Source organism: Hypanus sabinus, chromosome 3 (assembly GCF_030144855.1).
Source record: "Hypanus sabinus isolate sHypSab1 chromosome 3, sHypSab1.hap1, whole genome shotgun sequence".
NCBI classification, from domain to species: Eukaryota; Metazoa; Chordata; class Chondrichthyes; order Myliobatiformes; family Dasyatidae; genus Hypanus; species Hypanus sabinus.
Window position 1 is genome coordinate 20785009 of NC_082708.1, and position 19711 is coordinate 20804719.

At 43.5% G+C, this 19711-nt stretch overlaps 1 protein-coding gene across 1 annotated transcript in view; it reads left to right on the forward strand.

Moving 5' to 3' along the window:
• The window catches only part of slc9a7 (solute carrier family 9 member 7), a 223108-nt gene that overhangs the window by 146796 nt on the left and 56601 nt on the right, over positions 1-19711 (forward strand). The window contains exons 6-7 of the mRNA XM_059963829.1: positions 2376-2453; positions 17587-17663. Coding sequence (XP_059819812.1) covers positions 2376-2453; positions 17587-17663 — 155 coding nt within the window. The remainder of the gene's footprint in view (positions 1-2375; positions 2454-17586; positions 17664-19711) is intronic.

Below are 19711 nucleotides of genomic sequence, written 5' to 3' on the forward strand. Positions count from 1 at the left end.
CACTGACTATCTCCCAGCATCTTCTGCTTTTTAAAAAAAACACAGCTTAAGTTAATTTCTCTCTCTCTTTCTATCAACCCAGATAAGTGTGAAGTGGTTCATTTCAGTAAGTCAAATTTGCAGACAGAATATAATATAAATGGTAAGACTCTTGGCAGTGTGGAGAATCAGTGAGATCTTGGGGTCCTTGTCCATAGGACACTCAAAACTGCTGCACAGGTTGACAGTGTTGTTAAGAAGGCGTATGGTGTGTTGGCGTTCATCAACCGTGGGATTGAGTTAAAGAGCCGAGAGGTAATGTTATAGTTATATAAGACCTTGGTCAGACCCCTCTTGGAGAACTGTGTTCAGTTCTGGTCACTGAACTACAGAAAGGATCTGGATACTATAGAGAGAGAGCAGAAGAGATTTACAAGGATTTTGCCTAGAATGGAGAGCATGCCTTATGAGAATAGGTTGAGTGAACTTGGCCTTTTCTCCCAGGAGCGTTGGAGGATGAGAGAGGTGTATAAGATGATGAGAGGCATTGATCGCATGGCTAGCCAGAGGCTTTTTCCCAAGGCTGAAATGGCTAACACAAGGGGCATAGTTTAAAGGTGCATGGAAGTAGGATGCCAGATGTAAAGTTTTTCACAGAGAATGGTGGCTAGTGGAATGCACTGCCAGCGACAGTGGTAGAGGCGGATACAATCGGGTCTTTTAAGAGACTCTTAGGTGGGTATGTGGAGCTTAGAAAAATAGAGGGCTATGTGGTAGGGGGATTCTGGGCAATTTCCAGAGCAATGTCAGCACAACATTGTGGGACAAAGGGCCTGTAATCTGCTGTAGATTTCTACGTTTCCATGTTTATTTCTCATTCCAGTTCCCGTCTCAACCCCTTTTCTAATCACTTGCCCATCTGCTCCCTCTGGCTCCTCTTCCCCTTCCCTTTCTCTCATGGTACACTGCCCTGTCCTGTCAGATTCCTCCTTCTTCAGCCCTTTCCCCTCTCCTACCTATCACCTCCCAGCTTCTTACTTCATCACCCACCTTCTCCCCTTCCCCCTCCCAGCCCATGCCACTCACCTAGCTTCACCTATCACCTCCCAGCTTCTTACTTCATCACCCACCTTCTCCCCTTCCCCCTCCCAGCCCATGCCACTCACCTAGCTTCGCCTATCACCTCCCAGCTTCTTACTTCATCACCCACCTTCTCCCCTTCCCCCTCCCAGCCCATGCCACTCACCTAGCTTCGCCTAACACCTGCCAGCTTGCACACCTCCCCTCCCCCTCTTCCCACCACTTTAATTCTAGCTTCAGCCTTCTTCCTTTCCAGCCCTGATGAAAGGCCCAAAAAATCGACCGTTTATTCCTCTCCAGACTTGCTGAGTCCAACATCTGCAAGACTTTTGTGTGTTTAAGTATGAGTTTTTATGTTCCCCAGCATGCTCACTTAGCTGGCGTTTGGTGTCCTGCACACCGAGTTCCTGTGGAAGCAGAACAGAGGAAAATCTTCTGCAAAGCATTGATTTTAAACATGGAATTTCACTTGCTCCGGGCATTCATTCCCCTGTCATCACGTACTGAAGTAGAGAGACTGCAGCATTGAAACCTAACATCATCATTGCACAGGCTAAGACATGAGGGCACACAAACCCAGCAACAGGCAGGACATCCTGATGCTGTAATGCAGGTGCGACATTTCAGGTGCCACTTCAAAAGTTTGAAGTATGCATGCCATATGCACCCTTGAGATTCAAAGTACATTTGTTATCAAAGTATGTACACATTACACAACCTTGAGATTTATCTTCTTACGGGCAGCCACAAAACAAGAGACTCAAAAGAATCCATTTGAGGAAAAAGACTGACAAATACCCAGTGTGCTGAGAGAGGGAAAAGAAACAAATCGTGCAAACACTAGAAGTAGCCAAATAGCATTTAAAACGAAAGTGAGTCCTCAGACATCTTCTTGCAGGCACCCACAAAACAAAGGACCGAGAGGATCCACTAAAAACCACACATAACGAGGACCGACAGACAACCAAAGAGGACAAAGTGTGCAAATGCGTTAGCTAAAGCAAGTAAACAAACAATACAGAGACCATGAGCTGCCGAGTAAGTGTACAGGCTGTGGCGTCAGTGTAGTGCTGACGTAAGTGGTTCAGGAGCCTGGTGACTTCAGGGAAACAAGTTGGCTGGTGTGTTGCAGGGACAAGTATTTTACACTTATCCCTACATGTACAGTGACCGTCTGATCTGCATTAGCTTTGCAGCTTGCTGTGGCTTTGGCCTTGAATGTCGTTACCTTGGGTATACTGCAGTAACCCAGTGGTAATGCTCTGAGAAGGGCATTGGTCTGACATTACTCAACCCTTTTTTGTCGTTCGTTCCAGGTAACCTTTGATCCAGATGTTTTCTTCAACATTTTGCTACCTCCAATCATATTCTATGCGGGATACAGCCTCAAAAAGGTAACCATAATTTTGGACAATATTATAACTGCCATAAATATTAGCTTTATTTGTTACATGTACATTGAAATATACAGTGAGATGTGTCACTTGTGTTAACAACCAACACGACCTGAGGATGTGTTGCCATGTTTCTGGTGCCAATACAGTGTGCCCACAACATACTAACTCCAACCTGTGCAGCTTTGGAAAGTGAAAGGACACTGAAGCACCCTAGAGGAAACAAACGTGGTTACAGGGAGAATGTACAGTGGCGGAATTATACCCGGGTAGCTGGCGCTGGGAAACATGGTGCTAACCACTACATTAAGTGAGAGTAAGTTGGCATAGTGATAGGACAAGGCTGGTTAAACTGGGAAGTTCAGAGCTTCCGATCCTGTCCTGCTTTGAATAAAGTGTCATTTTCTTGACTCCAGTAATACCAAAGGCATATTTCTGTGAACCTTATTCTTTGCATAGTCCTACACATTTCCAAGAAAAGTCTAATTATCTCAAGCACTTAGTGCCTGGATGACAGATTTTCTGGTCTATTGAATGCTACTGTTTCAATAAACTTTTCATGTTTTTAAGATATTCATCATCATTATGTGCCATGTTGTGTGATGTGGGCAATCATGGCCTTCCACCTGTCATTAATCTGAGAGGTTCTAATGAGCTCTTCAAAACTTTTGCCTGTCCATCCCTTGATGTAACTCATGAATGTCATGCGCTGTCGACCGCGACTTTTTATTCAGTCACTTTTTCCCGTCACTGCAAGATGTTCAAGCTTCTCTTCCCTCAGTGCCTGTCCCAGAAATCCCAGCTGCCATTTCCTGATTGATGATATCAGCTCTCTTCTTATTCCGGCTTTTCGCAACACGTCCTCATTTGTTACGCTGTCCTTCCACGATATTTTCATCATTCTTCTCAGAAAGCTCTTTTTTGCAGCTTCAAGTTTTTCTTCATTTTTGCTTTGATATTGTCCAGCACTGGCTTCCGTATGTTAGTGTGGAATGAACCTGCAATACAACAGTGAGTTTCATACCCATGCAAATTGTTATTCTTTAGTATTAAAAATTACACAGCAGAAAAAAATATACTTTTCTGTGATGGAGAAAACGAGCTGCTGGAGATGATTAGTGAGCCAGGCAGCTGCTGTAGAGGGAAGCTGATGCATTCCTAACCTGCAGCCCTTTGTTGTCACAACCTACCTTTCCACGTCCCTATTGCTAGATTCACCCTTCTTTGTCCCGCCTGACTCCATTTGCAAATTAACTCTCCTCGCTTGGGTCAGCTTATTTATTACTAGCCAGCTCCTGCCCATTCCCTCCTCCCCTAACTCTGTAACCCGGCTATCCCCCCTCTATCTTTCAGATGAAGGGGCTTGGCTCAAAATGTTGTTTGTCCATGTTCCTCCATAGTTGGTACATTGGTTGAGAACACAATGTCACCCATGGCTCAGATAGCTTACTCAGATAATTTTCTGCTCCACATTCCAGCATCTACAGTAGTGATCACCAACCTTTTTAAGCCCAAGATCCCCTACCTCAGCCTTAGTAGAAGGCCAGATCAACCCCACATCAATTAGTTACACGCATGCGCACCAGGGCAGAAAAGACTGGAAGTAAAACCCCACAACCCAGAAATAGAAATAATATATAAACACCGGGGGTACCCACCTATTCTTTTGCACCGTGGACCGGTTTTATATTGATAGTATTCTTGCAGACCGGCTGACAAGGGTGGGGGGGGGGGGTGTTAAACACAACCGGAATACAGCGATACTCGAAGCAGGTTCCTTACGTCCAGTCTATTCTAGTTTTCGCGGCTCTCGGCTTCTGTCCCACTTGCTCACGTTTTTTTTTCCACTGAGAAAGCAGCGGGTTCATCTTTAAGTGCTGGGTGCTTAGACTCAGGGTATTGAAGCAGTTTTGAGACAATGCCTCATTAGACAGCCCGAACTCAGCCTCTCGCCCGCCCACCACCACACCTTGGCCAGGTGTGGCTGGTCGTGGGTGGGGTGAGAGGACAAGGTCAGGGCCGGAAGTCCTCGTACCGAGGCTGCGGTGGTCACAATCCAGAGAGCGCGGCTGACCAAGCGGGGAGTGCAACAGAGCACCCGCCCGCCCCCCTTGTAGGATTTATCGACCGGCAAATATTTATTTCAGTAGATCACAGCACGATAGCTGCTCTGATACTTAAGAAACGCTGAGTCCAAATTAGGTTGTCTGGGAATATTTTAGCTCCAGATTCCCCACGAACATTCAGTGTGCTAAACGGGTTCAGAGGCAGCGCTCCAGGCCAGTAGCAACGGCAGTTCCCACCAGCCGGCCGAGACCAACCGGTGATCCCTGGCGTGAGGGTATCACTGCATTTAGTCGCCTGATGACTTCTCGTGGGTTCAAGTTCAACAGTGGGCTGACAGGGAATGAGGAAAAGTGCAGCTGACTCATAGCGTTTCCTCGTGGCCTGGTGGTTGGGGACCAGTGAATTACGCTGTGTAGGGCAGGAGAGCTACACGCATGCGCACTGGACAGAAAGAACAGAACTAAAACCCCGCAACCGGGAAACAATCTCTCAACAGTTTCTGTGTATCTATTTATTTATTTATTTATTTTCCCGGAATCAACTGGGAAAGTCTCAAAGATCGACTAGTTGATCGCGATCAACGGGTTGACAGTCTCTTGTCTCTCTGTTTTTCAGTGAAGCAGTCAACTTCATAGGGATCACAAAACGTCAGGATTTCTGCATTGTCAGATAGAGGATTATTGGAGTTCCACTGTCCATAAGTTGTGGTTCAGAAACTGGTCGTTCAGTCAAATCTGTTCACACTTTGTCCCACATCAGCCTTAACCTCTTTCTGTGGTGTCTTTGGTTATCATTTTTCTCAGTTTCTTTTGGAACACAACACTACAGCAGTGCAAGAACTTTGGAGTTTCGTGCTTTGATAATAAATGAACCTTTGAAGCTCTTGAGCCCACAATAGTGCCGATCGTTTAACATACTCTAAGATCAGTGTAACCTTCAACAGAGCCCTTTATTTATCGATCATCCATATGTCTATCTAAGAGTTTCTTTAATGCCTCTACTGCCACCTCAGGGAGGGCATTCTGTGCACTCACCTCTGTGTGAAAATAAAACAAAAAATAAAATCTACCTCTGATGTTCCCCATATAGTCTCCTTCTATAAGCCACTTCTTCCGTGGGGAAAAGGACTCTGGCTGTCCTCTTGATCTATGCCTCTTATCATCATGTGCTCCTCCATGAAGACATCTCTCATCCTCCTTCACATAAAGCAGTACAGCTCTAACTCACTCAACCTTTCCTCCTCTCTCAGACTTCCACAACCTATAATGAGGCAATCAAAACTGAAGCCAATATTCCAAGTGTGATCCAACCAGAGTTTTGCTGCAACTTCTCCATGTTGTAGGTTGTGACCTGTTCCAATTTGCCATTATGTGTTGGTGACCTGTTATCACTCTAGTCTTTATTTTTAAAGCCTTGCCTCCACACGTACATTGAGATGCAGTGAAATGCATCGTAGGGGGCAGCACACAAGCGTGGCCGTGCTTCCAGTGCCAACATAGCATGACCATAACCGTTTGTCCTTGGAATGTGGGAGGAAACCAGAGCACCCAGAGGAAACCCACATAGTCACAAGGAGAATGTGCAAGTTCCTTAGAGACAATGGTGGGAATTGAACCCCAATCTTCTGATTGCTGGCACTGTAATGCATTTTTCTAACCACTTGATGAATCTCTCTGCCCGGACCACTGTGTTGTGTTCTTCTGCTACTGGAGAGAGAGGGGCCGATTTGGGGAAGGAAGCTCCTCAATTATTGTAGTAATGCACCACCCCAGGGGGTACATGAGGAGCAGCGGCATTATTGATGTGTAGGAAGGTAACTGAAAGCATTGACCATAAGATACAGGGGCAGAATTAGGCCATTTGGCCCATCAGGTCTGCTCCACCATTCAATCATGGCTGACCCACTTTTCTCCTCCTCAACCCCAGTTCCTGGCCTTCTCCCCGTAACCTTTGATGCCATGTCCAATCAAGAACCTTGAGCTTAAGTTTGATTATTGACCTTTGTGCATGTGACTGTTCTACAAATTGTTGATTGTTCATGACTGTTTGCATGATTATTGTCTTATAAATTGCCGGTTGCTGTTGTATTTTCTGTTATGGTACTGTCCTGTGTTCTGTGTTTGGCACTGAAACACGATCAATTCTGGTATGTTTCACATGCTGGCAATAAAGTGACTGGTTCCTTACAGACAAGGGCGGGATTGAACCCAGGTCACTGGTGCTGTAATTGTCATATGCTAACCGCTACACTACCCTAAGGCAAATGTCCTTGCTACCTGGTAACTCTTGTGCTACAATTTCTACTTTACAGCAGTATTTACTCTTCACTACTGCATAACCTTTTAGCTCAGTCAAAAATGTTGGCAGTAAGTCAGGACATTATTAATTGTACAAGGCTGGAGCCCATCCCCAGCCATGGTAAGCTGTGATCATAATCTCTAAATCTTTCCAGACAACATAGCTGTGAGTAGCTGTAAACTATAATGCAGTCAGCACATGTTTTATGGGAATTGAAACATTATCGTATCAATCAACAAACAAGGAAGGGATTGTCTTTCATTGGTTCTCTGGGCGGCCAGTCTTACTGAATGCCTGCAAGCAGGCAAGATGCCAGGTGTGCATACCTGACCGAAGGATGCTGGTGGACTAGTTTGCTGCGTTCATGAGTCTGACTGGGTTTTGTGGGCACGTGAAGCAGCTCCTGAACCCTCACTGTGAAGCCTTTCTTCTGATACGTGGTGTTGCACTGCCCCCTGGTGTTCATCCCAGGTTCCTATTTCCTGAACATTGCACTTGTAGCAACTTGAGGCGACATTAGCCTCAGCAGGTCCTTTACCAGCCCCCAAGAGAGAAAATCTTATTGTCCCATCAATTCCCATCCATTGTGTACCTGCAACTTGATGATGGCCTGGGTTTGGAAAACTGTATGTGCATGGAGGTGGGTGTGTGGAAGGGAGGGTGGAACAGGGTTTGCTTCACTGTTGTTGCTTGGTGTGTTCTGTTTCTGTCGCCTTGTTTCTGGTCACGCCCTGGCCTGTTTCCTATTACGCCCTGCCCTAAATATACCCAGTTACTTGGCCTTCACAACCTCTAAGGCAGTGAATTTCTGTTTCACCTCTGAATCTGCTGGGGTTGTCTATTGTGTCCAGTGTTCCCGATGCAGCCTCTACATTGGTGAAACCTGTCATAAATTGGGGACCGCCACTTCTTCCAGCATTTCTGCTTCATCTGTCTGAAGTGGAACCACCCGGTGGCAAATATTTTAATTCTGATTTCCATTATCACAATAGCATTAGCTTCAATATAATTATGGAGAAGGACAGGACCTAGAGTTGAGATTTTTGATTGGAGAAATGCTAACTTTGAGGAGATGCGAAGGGATTTAGAGAGAGTGGATTGGGTCAAGTTGTTTTATGGGAAGGATGTAATAGAGAAATGGAGGTCATTTAAGGGTGAAATTATGAGGGTACAGAATCTTTATGTTCCTGTTAGGTTGAAAGGAAAGGTTAAAGGTTTGAAAGCACCATGGTTTTCAAGGGATATTAGAAATTTGGTTCGGAAAAAGAGGGATGTCTACAATAGATATAGGCAGCATGGAGTAAAGGAATTGCTCGAGGAATATAAAGAATGTAAAAGGAATCTTAAGAAAGAGATTAGAAAAGCTAAAAGAAGATACGAGGTTGGTTTGGCAAATAAGGTGAAAGTAAATCCGAAAGGTTTCTACAGTTATATTAAAAGCAAGAGGATAGTGAGGGATAAAATTGGCCCCTTAGAGAATCAGAGTGGTCAGCTAAGTGTGGAGCCAAGGGAGATGGGAGAGATTTTGAACGATTTCTTCTCTTCAGTATTCACTAAGGAGAAGGATATTGAATTGTGTAAGGTGTGGGAAACAAGTAAGGAAGTTATGGAACCTATGACAATTAAAGAGGTGGAAGTACTGGCGCTTTTAAGAAATTTAAAAGTGGATAAATCTCCGGGTCCTGACAGGATATTCCCTAGGACCTTGAGGGAAGTTTGTGTAGAAATAGCAGGAGCTCTGACGGAGATCTTTAAGATGTCATTAGAAACAGGGATTGTGCCGGAGGACTGGCGTATTGCTCATGTGGTTCCATTGTTTAAAAAGGGTTCTAGAAGTAAGCCTAGCAATTATAGACCTGTCAGGTTGACATCAGTGGTGGGTAAATTAATGGAAAGTACTCTTAGAGATAGTATTAATAATTATCTGGATAGACAAGATCTGATTAGGAGTAGCCAGCATGGATTTGTGCATGGAAGGTCATGTTTGACAAACCTTATTGAATTTTTTGAAGAAATTACGAGGAATGTTGACGAGGGTAAGGCAGTGGATGTAGTCTATATGGACTTCAGCAAAGCCTTTGACAAAGTTCCACATGGAAGGTTGGTTAAGAAGGTTCAGTCGTTAGGTATTAATGCTGGAGTAATAAAATGGATTCAACAGTGGCTAGATGGGAGATGCCAGAGAGTAGTGGTGGATAATTGTTTATTGGGATGGAGGCCGGTGACTAGCAGGGTGCCTCAGGGATCTGTTTTGGGCCCAATGTTGTTTGTAATATACATAAATGATCTGGATGATGGGGTGGTAAATTGGATTAGTAAGTATGCCGATGATACTAAGGTAGGAGGTGTTGCGGATAATGAGGTGGGTTTTCAAAGCTTGCAGGGAGATTTATGCCGGTTAGAAAAATGGGCTGAACGTTGGCAGATGGAGTTTAATGCTGAGATGTGTGAGGTTCTACATTTTGGCAGGAATAATCCAAATAGAACATACAGGGTAAATGGTAGGGCATTGAGGAATGCAGAGGAACAGAGAGATCTAGGAATAACAGTGCATAGTTCCCTGAAGGTGGAGTCTCATGTAGATAGGGTGGTGAAGAAGGCTTTTAGGATGTTGGCCTTTATAAATCAAAACATTGAGTACAGAAGTTGGGATGTAATGTTAAAATTGTACAAGGCATTGGTAAGGCCAAATTTGGAATATTGTGTACAGTTCTGGTCACCGAATTATAGGAAAGATATCAATAAATTAGAGAGAGTGCAGAGACGATTTACTAGGATGTTACCTGAGTTTCAGCACTTCTGTTACAGAGAAAGGTTGAACAAGTTAGGTCTCTATTCATTGGAGCGTAGAAGGTTGAGGGGGGATTTGATCGAGGTATTTAAAATTTTGAGAGGGATAGATGGAGTTGAAGTGAATAGGCTGTTTCCATTGAGAGTAGGGGAGATTCAAATGAGAGGACATGATTTGAGAGTTAGGGGGCAGAAGTTTAAGGGAAACACGAGGGGGTATTTCTTTACTCAGAGAGTGATAGCTGTGTGGAATGAGCTTCCTGTAGAAGTAGTAGAGACCAGTTCAGTTGTGTCATTTAAGGTATAATTGGATAGGTATATGGACAGGAAAGGAGTGGAGGGTTATGGGCTGAGTGCGGGTAGGTGGGACTAGGTGAGATTAAAAGTTCGGCACGGACTAGGAGGGCCGAGATGGCCTGTTTCCGTGCTGTGATTGTTGTATGGTTATTCCCTTCGAACACATCATTCCATGGCTTCCTCTTGTGCCAAGATAAGGCCACCCTCAGGGTGGAGGAGCAACATCTTGTATTCCGTCTGGGTATCCTACAACATGTTGGCATGAATATCGAATTCTCCTTCCAGTGAACAAAATTCCCTCCCCCTCCCCTCTTCTATTCCCTATTCTGGTCTCTTACCTCTTCTCACCTGTCCAATCTGGCTTCACCTATCACCTAGCTGTCCTCCTTCCCCTCTCCCCATATCTTTATTGTGGCATCTTACCCCTTCCTTTCTGGTCCTGGAGAAGGGTCTCGGCCCGAAGCATCGACTATTTATTCATTTTCATGGATGCTGCCTGACCTGCTGAGTTTTTTCAGCTTTTTTTGTGTGTTGCAATGAATTCCACAGATTCCTCACCCTATGGCTGAAATTCCTTCTGTTCTGAGACTGCGTCCTTTGGTAATTTCTCCCACCCTAGGAAAAATCCTCTCTATGTACACTGTATCTTGGCTTTTCAATATTCGATGGGTTTCAATGAGATCCCCCTTCATTCTACTAAATTCCAGTGAATACAGGCCCAGAGCATCAAACACTTCTGGAAAGTTCACCCTTTTATTCCTGGGGTCATTCTCATCAACCTCCTCTGTTTTGGTAACAGGCTCTTCATCTTCACTCTAAGTTTACCTACTAGCATATCTTTGGGATGTGGCAGAAAGCCAAGTGGTCATGGAGATTATTATTAATTAATTACTCTGCTGGTGTTTAGGGCAGCAGAGAAGGTCCTCCATCTTTCTGTCTGTCCTTGGCCACATAGAAGGAACCTTCACTGCTGTTTCCAGTCAGAGTTGTTAGCCCTGAGCTGAACCCCGAAACTCAGAGGACTAGTGGACTACTCTTCACCTGACCTCTGCCCTTTGACCTGTTTAGCCTCTATCCTTCGGCCTATTTGGCATGGGTGGGCCTACTCATTGCCAAAGCACAAGGCCCTGACCCCAGCCAACATAGCTCTCTGAGTCATTGCAGCACACAAGCCTCTAAACATTACAACAAAGTTGTGATCCTCTTAGCGGAAGTGATCATGGAGATTTCACGCAAACTCTTCACAGACTGCACCCAGAGATTGGGATGAGACGCTGGTCTCTGAAGAACTAGGGCGGCAGCACTGACCACTGAGCCACAGTGCCACTGGACAGTTGACTTAGTTGAAAACTTGACTGACCAGCTTTGTCCTCTCACTTTGGTTTCTCATTCCTGGGATGGCAGGACTTTCATATGAAGAAAGACTGGATCGACTAGGCTTATACTCACTGGAATTTAGAAGATTGGGGGGGGGGATCTTATTGAAATGTATAAAATTCTAAAGGGATTGGGCAGGCTAGATGCAGGAAAATTGTTTCCGATGTTGGGGAAGTCCAGAATGAGGGGTCACAGTTTAAGGATAAAGGGGAAGCCTTTTAGGAACGAGATGAGGAAAAATTCCTTCACACAGAGTGGTGAATCTGTGGAATTCTCTGCCACAGGAAACAGTTGAGGCCGGTTCATTGGCTATATTTAAGAGGAAGTTAGATATGGCCCTTGTGGCTAAAGGGATCAGGGGGTATGGAGAGAAAGCAGGTACAGGGTTCTGAGTTGGATGATCAGCCATGATCATACTGAATGGTGGTGCAGGCTCAAAGGGCCGAATGGCCTACTCTTGCACCTATTTTCTATGTTTCTATGTTTGGTGACAGTGATCCTTTACAGAGCGCCACATGACGTTTTATAAATGTCACTATCCAACGACAGAGAACAAGTATTCTGCTCAGTTTAGGGGATTCCCCACAGGGAAGCTTCCATTTCCCACCCTTTCCCATTGTTGTGTTCATGAGATATGCATGTCACTGGCAATAACAGCGTTTGATACACTTTAAATTCTTTGCCATTATCAGTTCAGAGATCAGTCCTGGGACCAGCATATAAATACTATTACAAAAAATGCATGGCTGCGCCTCTACTTTCTTAGGAGATTGCAGAGTTTCAACGCGTCATCTTAAACTTGGACAAACTTCCATACAATGCCCTATGTACAGTGGAGAGTGTACTGACTGGTTGCATTAGTCTGGTATGGAAACACTAACGTCCAAGAAGTGATAATAAATGTAGTTTGAAATTTGAGGAGATTTATGAAAATAATCCTGGCAATGAAAGGGGTGACCTCCTATGAGGACCGTTTGATGGCTCCGTGCCTGTACTCACTAGAGTTCAGAAGAATGAGAGCAGGGTCTCATTGAAAGCTTCAGAGTATTGAAAGGCTAAATAGAGTGAACATGGAGCGAATGTTTTCAGTACTGGAAGAGTCTCGGACCAGAGGTCACAGCCTCGGAATAGGACACCCCTTTACAACCTAAATGAGGAAGAATTTCTTCAGCCAGAGGGTAGTGAAGCTGTGGAATCCATTGTCACAGATTGCTGTGGAGGCCAAGCTGTTGGGTATATTTAAATCGGAGGTTGATAAGTTCTTGATTAGTAAGGGCACCAAAAGTTACAGAGAGAAGGCAGCAGAATGGAGTCAAGAGGGATAATAAATCAGCTGTGGTTGAATAGCAGCAATGGGCTGAATGGCCTAATTATTCTCCAATGTATTATCATCTAAATTTGACTTTTGTTCAGCAATATGCTTTGTTTTAACCAGCGTGCAGTGGAGCTTGCTTTGGGAAAAGTACCAAAAATTCACTTTATTCATATTGAATCTAGTCTGTACAGATCAATACTCACAACTGTCTACAGATGAGCAGTTCAAAATCAGAATCCTGTTTAATTTCACTGGTGTATATAGTGAACTTTGTTGTTTAGTGGTGTCATTACATTGCAATGCATAATTTAAAACTATGAATTACAATAAGAAATATATACTAAAAAAATTAAAATTAAATGAGCAGTGCAAAAATAGCCACAAAAGAAAGGAGGGGAAGAAGAGAAGAAGTGTTCATGGGTTCAATGTTCATTCGGAAATATAGTCGCAGAGGAGTAGGAGATGTTCCTGAAACATTAAGTGTGTGTCTTCAGGCTCCTGTACCACCTCCTTGATAGTGGCAGTGAGAAGAGGAGATGAACTGGGTGACGGGGGTCCTTAATGATGGATGCCACCTTTTTGAGGCATCACCTTTTGAGGGTATCTTGCATTCTGGGGAGGCTAGTGCCCACGATGGAGCTGGCTAAGTTTACAGCTTTCTGCAGCTTTTTCCAATGCTGTACAGTGGCCACTTCATACCAGATGGTGATGCAACCAGCTTTCAGCTCTCCACGGTACATCTGTAGAACCTGCAGGAGTTTTTGGTTCCTTCTCTGTAATTACATCAATATGTAGGTCCTAGGTCCCAGAGATGTTGATGCTGCTTGACCCCTCGATGAGGACTGTCGTGTTCTACTCCGACTTCGCCTTCCTGAAGTCCACAATCAACTCCTTGGTCTTACTGATGTTGAGTGCAAAGTTGGTGTTGCTACACCACCCAGCCAACAGATCTGTCTCACCCCTGTACGCCTCCTCATCACCTCGTCATTGTTTTTGAGCAGCCTACCAAGTTGCGTCACTGTGTGGTAGGGAAACTGCACAGCAGCTGACCGGAGGACTCTAAACTGTGCAATGCACCACCGGCACCAACCCACCAACCATCAACGGTGGTAGGCCAGCAATATCGTGAAGGAATCCTTCCACCTTGCACGTGGAATGTTCGTCCCACTCCCATCAGGGAAAATGCTACATAGCATCCATGACAGGACCACTAGATTGAGAGACAGTTACGTCCCTCAAGTTCTTGGGGTCATCAACAACTCCGTCAATTAACTCACCCCCCCCCCCATCATTACATACACATTATCCAGCATCACTTTATGTGCAAGCGTTTAGTCTATGTGTAACAGTTACTTGTGCATTGTGTTTTATAGGACCTCTTATATTTGCTTTTATTTGTATTTTATTGTATTACGCTTTTTGTGTATCTTTTATGCTGCATTGGATAGGAGTAGCAATCACTCCATTCTCCTTTACACTCGTGTGCTGAAGAATCACAATGAAAGCTTCTGCATTTTTGAATCTTGTGGGAAATTGTATCTTTAAGTTTCTTTTAATCCAGATGTATCCTTGACTTTGGGTTGTAGCACTGCAGGTTAGATTGGACATTCGAATACCCTTGGGAATGACAGTATAGCCACCTTGGCATTGCATTGCTGAACTGTCACATGAAGGACTAAATTTTCCAGATTCTTTTAACTAATTACAGACAACGTTTTTCAGCTTTAAATTCCCAGTTACTTCCCCTCAGCCACTGGGCTCTTGAACCAAAGAGGATAACTTCACTCATCTTCACCTGCCCCATCATTGACATGTTCCCCACGAGCACTAGACTCACTTACAAAGTAACACACGCAATGTGCTGGAGGAACTCAGCAGGCCAGGCAGCATCTATGGAAGAGTTGATAACAGGTCCCGATGAAGGGTTTCAGCTCATTTACACCCTTGTAACCTACTAACCTGCCAGCTCGTATGTCATTTGAACACGGGAGGAAACGGTAGCACACAGAGGAGACAAATTCCTTTCAGAAAGTGGCGGATTTGAACCTGGGCTGCTAGTACTGCAGTAGTGTTACGCTAACCAGTGTGCTACTGGGTGCAAACTATTGGTCTGCGAGGAAATATCCAATGGCCTATTAATGTTTGAAGTACGTGTAAAATGCATAAATTGCACGCCCCATGATACACAACACTAAAAGAGGGAAGCAAAGACTTGCATTTAAAGCGGTAGATTTCACTTCTGTGTTTCTTATTTATTTATTGAGATACAGCGTGGAATAGGCCTTTCCACCCTTTCAGGCCACACCGCCAAGTAATCCCCGGATTTAATCCTCGCCTAATCACAGGACAACTTACAATGTCCAATTAACCTACCATCTTTGGACTGTGGGAGGAAGCCAGAGCACTTGGTGGAAACCTATGTGGTTAAGGGGATAACATACAAACTCTACAATGTTGGAAAGCATTTCGTAGCCTATGACATCTGAAGAAGGGTGAAAACTGAACATTTTTTTTCCCCGCTCTCTACGCATGATCTGCTTGGTGTCTCCAACATGTCTTGTTTTTATGATGCCCAAATTACTGAAGCCGAAATTCATAAAGCTATTTTTTCAATGCAATCCGGTAATGCCCCTGGGATGGCTACCCTGTAGAATGCTATTTTAAAAAAAAATTGGAAAATTGCTTTCTCCGTATATGTTGGAAATGTTTAAGGACTCTTTTGTGTCTTGTTTTTATTTTCCAGCATCTGTGGATTAGTTTTTCCAGATTTTCAAATATTGTTATGTGTAATGTGGGAGATGCAGCCATCACTTGCAGCTGGGTCTCAACATGCAGGAATGCAAAGATAACCAAGTTTTTCTAAACACAAAATACTCTGCAGATGCTGGGGTCAAAGCAACACGCACAACACACTGGAGGAACTGAGCAGGTCGGGCAGCATCTGTGGAAACAAACAGTCAAAGGTGAAGAAGAAATGTAAGGGGAAAGCACTATGGGTAGGTTCATTTCCATGGATGCTGCCCGACCTGCTGAGTTCCTCCAGCGTGTTGTGCGTGTTACCAAGCTTTCCTGTTTCCTTTACTTGAGGAGTGATCTGTTGAAATGTTGCCAGGGAATATTTTCAAAGTTGAAAGTAAATTTATTTTCAAAGTACATATAAGTGACTATATATTACCTTGAGATTAATTTTATTTCATGCATTCATGGTAGAACAATGCAATAGAATCAAGGAAATGCTATCCACAAAGCACAAAGCAAATTATGAGAGACAAACAGCAACTGTGCAAAAGAAGATTATTTATAATATAGAAATAATAAATAACAAAATAATACTGAGAACATGAGTTGTAGAGTCCTTGAAAGTGAATCCTTGGGGTGTGGAATCATTTCAATGTTGAGGTGACTGAAGTTATCCACACCGGTTCAGGAGCCTGATGGTTGAAGGGTAATCACTGTTCCTGATTCTAGTGGTGTGGGACCTGAGGCTCCTGTACCTCCTTCCTGATGGCAGCAGTGAGAAGAGAGCATGGGCGGGATATCTTAAGTCCATCTACCACAGCGGTATCTCTGTCAGGGTCATGCTTGGTGCTCTGTGTACAATCATGAAATGTGGATTGAACCTTCTTATTTGGAGGCACTGGGAAATGGGGCTAACAAATAGTTTGTAAACAGTTCTAATGAAGTGGACTGGAATATATTAGATTAACAAAGTAATTTTTAGGTTTTCCTCCTGTACCTTTGTGGAAGCAAGATTTATTTCTTCCAGTGCTGTTAAGTCAAGTTGGTCAACATTGAGTTTGTTGTCATCTGCACAAGTACATGTGTGCACAGGTGTAATATGGGTGGCTGGCTCATTGCATTGGGGCACGTTGACAAGAAAAGCAGAAATTAAGCATGAATTATGCAAGAAATAATGCAAATAGAATTTAAAAAACTGGGTTAGTGATGAGAGTTGTGCATGTTGGTTCAAGAGTAGAATGGTTGAAGGGAAGTAGTGTTGGAAACCACTTTTAAAAAAATATTTTTTATAAGATTTATACTTTTTAAATAAACTTGGGTATTTTTCGCACCGGCAGAAAGTGGTATAGCAACTAACGGTTCATCACCTTTCTCATTTTTCATTGGCTAAGTATTAGCACATTACCCATGTGATATAATTGTTTTAATTATGTAGCCTACTAAATAGTTTATTTTTATCTAAAGAATGTCTATCTTTTTATGGATTTTTCAGAGGTGCCGTCTTGGCAGTTTCTTTATTCCTTTGTCCCCTCCCAGCACTTTTCTTATTTCTTTATTTAGTTTGTTTAGTATTTGTATGTTTGTTTTGTACTCTAAAAATAAACTGAATTCTTGGATCAGGACTGCTCATCATTCCTGACTTACGGCAGAACCCCAAGGGTCAGAAATTAAATAGAGGTCCAACAGTAGATAACCGCCCTGCTGAAGGGTTTCGGCCTGAAACGTCGACTGTACTCTTTTCCATAGATGCTGCCTGGCCTTCTGAGTATGTGCACAGGTACTTGGCGATTAAAGTCTGATTCTGATTCCTCCAGCGTTTTGTGTGTGTCCCTTCGATTTCCAGCATCTGCAGATTTTCTCTTGTTTGTGACTAGATATCCTCCAATGCGTGGCAACACTTGCACACTGCCCTCAGCATATCCCTGGGTCGTGTTGCTTGCTCACACGATTGGCGCATTTAACTGTCTCTTTTGATGCACATCTGATAAATAAATCTTCAACCCGGTTGTCTGGATCTTCTATCTTCTGTATCTAAATTGCAAAAGCTATTGGGAAAGAAAAGCCTATTAATTCCACCTGATTCTAGAGCTTTTATTTGAGCTTTGAACTTTGCTTCTATTTTTTTTGTATGAGGGTGGTGGATAAAGTTGATGGAACCTGGATAACCTGGTGCCAGAACAGACATAATGAGTCATATTCTGGATTTTTGTATGACTGGCTGCCTTTTACAGTGTAGTTTCTATGTTGCAGAGACACTTCTTCCGGAATCTGGGCTCTATCCTGGCATACGCATTTATTGGAACCGCGGTGTCCTGTTTTGTCATAGGGTGAGTATCTCTGAAATGCATTTCTCTTCACTTGGCCAACGATCATGCTTATTAAATCAGGGGTTGCTGAAGCTCTCCAGTTGGAATTGAGATTAGTTTTGAATTATTAAATTTAATAACAATCTCTGTAACTTCACCAGGATCTGGCTAGCTAGCTGTTCAGTGAGATCGCGCCTGACCTAGGACTTAACTTCATACGCCCATTTTAGTCTATGAGTCAGTCACAGATTGCAACTGATCCAGCAGTTTTTCCCTTTTTGTGGAAGGAAGTTCCAATTTCTTCCACCCTTTGAGGTTCTCCAATCTCCACAACATCCGTTTAAGTCGTAGTCAGTGTCAATGAGCAGTACAGCACAAATACAGGCTCTTTGGCTGATGCCAAACCTGTCCGCCATCTCGTCCCAGTTTCTTGCGCTTGGCCCATATCCCTCTAAACCAGGGGTTCCCCACTTTTTTTTAATGCCATGGACCTATACTGTTTAAGCAAGGTGTCTGTGTATCCCAGGTGGGGAATCCCTGCTCTAAACACTGCCCTTGCACCTACCTATCCAAGTGCAGATTCCAAGTGCTTCTTAAATGGTACTTTTAACAGCTTCTTCTGGCAGCTCATTTCAGATGCTCACCATCCTCTGCATTTTTAAAGCAAGTTGCCCCTAGTTGTATATTCCCACTCTTGCCCCTAGTTTTGGACTTCCTTACCCTGGGGAAAAGATTATGACCATCCTTCTTTTCAATGCAACATGATTTTTTAAACCTTGATAACATCATTGCTTATTCTCCTACATTTCAGGGAATAAAGACTTCGCCTGGCCAACCTCTCCCTATAACTTGGGCGATCTTGTCCTGGAAACATCCTCTAGCCAGGGGTTCCCAACCTGGAGTCCACAGACCCCCTCAGTTAATGACATAAAAAAGGTTGGGAACCTCTGTCATGAGTGTTTGTTCTACTGTTTCCATTTGAATAAAAACATACACCATGCCCATCAAAAGACGAACTAAACCTACAGTATCGTTGATTCATCGAGCTTTAAAATGCAGCGCTTGCTGTTAATGACTGGATTCTTTCTTAGTTCCAGGCCCTCAGTATTCTATGACAAAGTCACCAATGGAATTTGGGCTTTCTGTCCAAACTCTGCACTGACTATGTCTCAAGGTCCAGTGAGATTTAGTTCCTCTGCTGTGGCAAAACGTTTTCCTGTGGTCAGGAGCCTTGCTCCCATCATACGTTCATCACCAGCAGTGCATAGTGGGTTTTGGTTGTAATGTACCTGCAATGTTTTGTTTCTAAATGTCTGCATAGTGGCGATGGTTTGTTAGTGCATTGCACTGCATTTCAGGTTAAACAGTAACTCCAGACCCAGTGAGTGCCATTGACGTATTCTTATCTCCGTTCCCATAAGATGGACACTGTTTGCTTCAAGGAGTGCCCTTTCACTCTTGCCCTTTGCTAGGTACATTAAAATGTTCGGGATGAGAGGAGAATGAATTAGGTGCAGACTTTCAGTATAGACTAAGCTGTTTTTCTAATTAATTTAATTTCTCCAGAGCTTTTAACTGAATTTATAATGCACACTATTTTCTCCTGGTATTAGTATCTGTTTGTCTTGAGACTGCTGAATGTCTATTTAAGATGTACAAATGAAAGTTTAATTTTATCAATGCAGGTGAATCTGTTCTTTTGCATAAAACATGATGCTTTTAATCTCAAATGTATTAAATCTATTAGCAATGAAGAATTGAGCCACAATTAGAAGTATGAAAGAAGGCAGTAAGCAAGTTATTATAAAGATTCTACCAGAATTATTGGTGTCCTGTGAAACACCAGGGCTCTGTTTTCTAAATCAGAAAACTTGGGGAATATTCTGCTAAAAGTCTTTACCTTTTCGAGCCCTGATAGAGCTTTAGGAAGAGATGACAACGACTTGTGTGTAAAATTCAGAATTGGGGCTAATTTCTGTTGAAGGATTGGAGCTGTAACTGGAGGCCACAGTTTAAGAATAAGGGGTAGGCCATTTAGAACAGAGATGCGGAAAAACTTTTTCACCCAG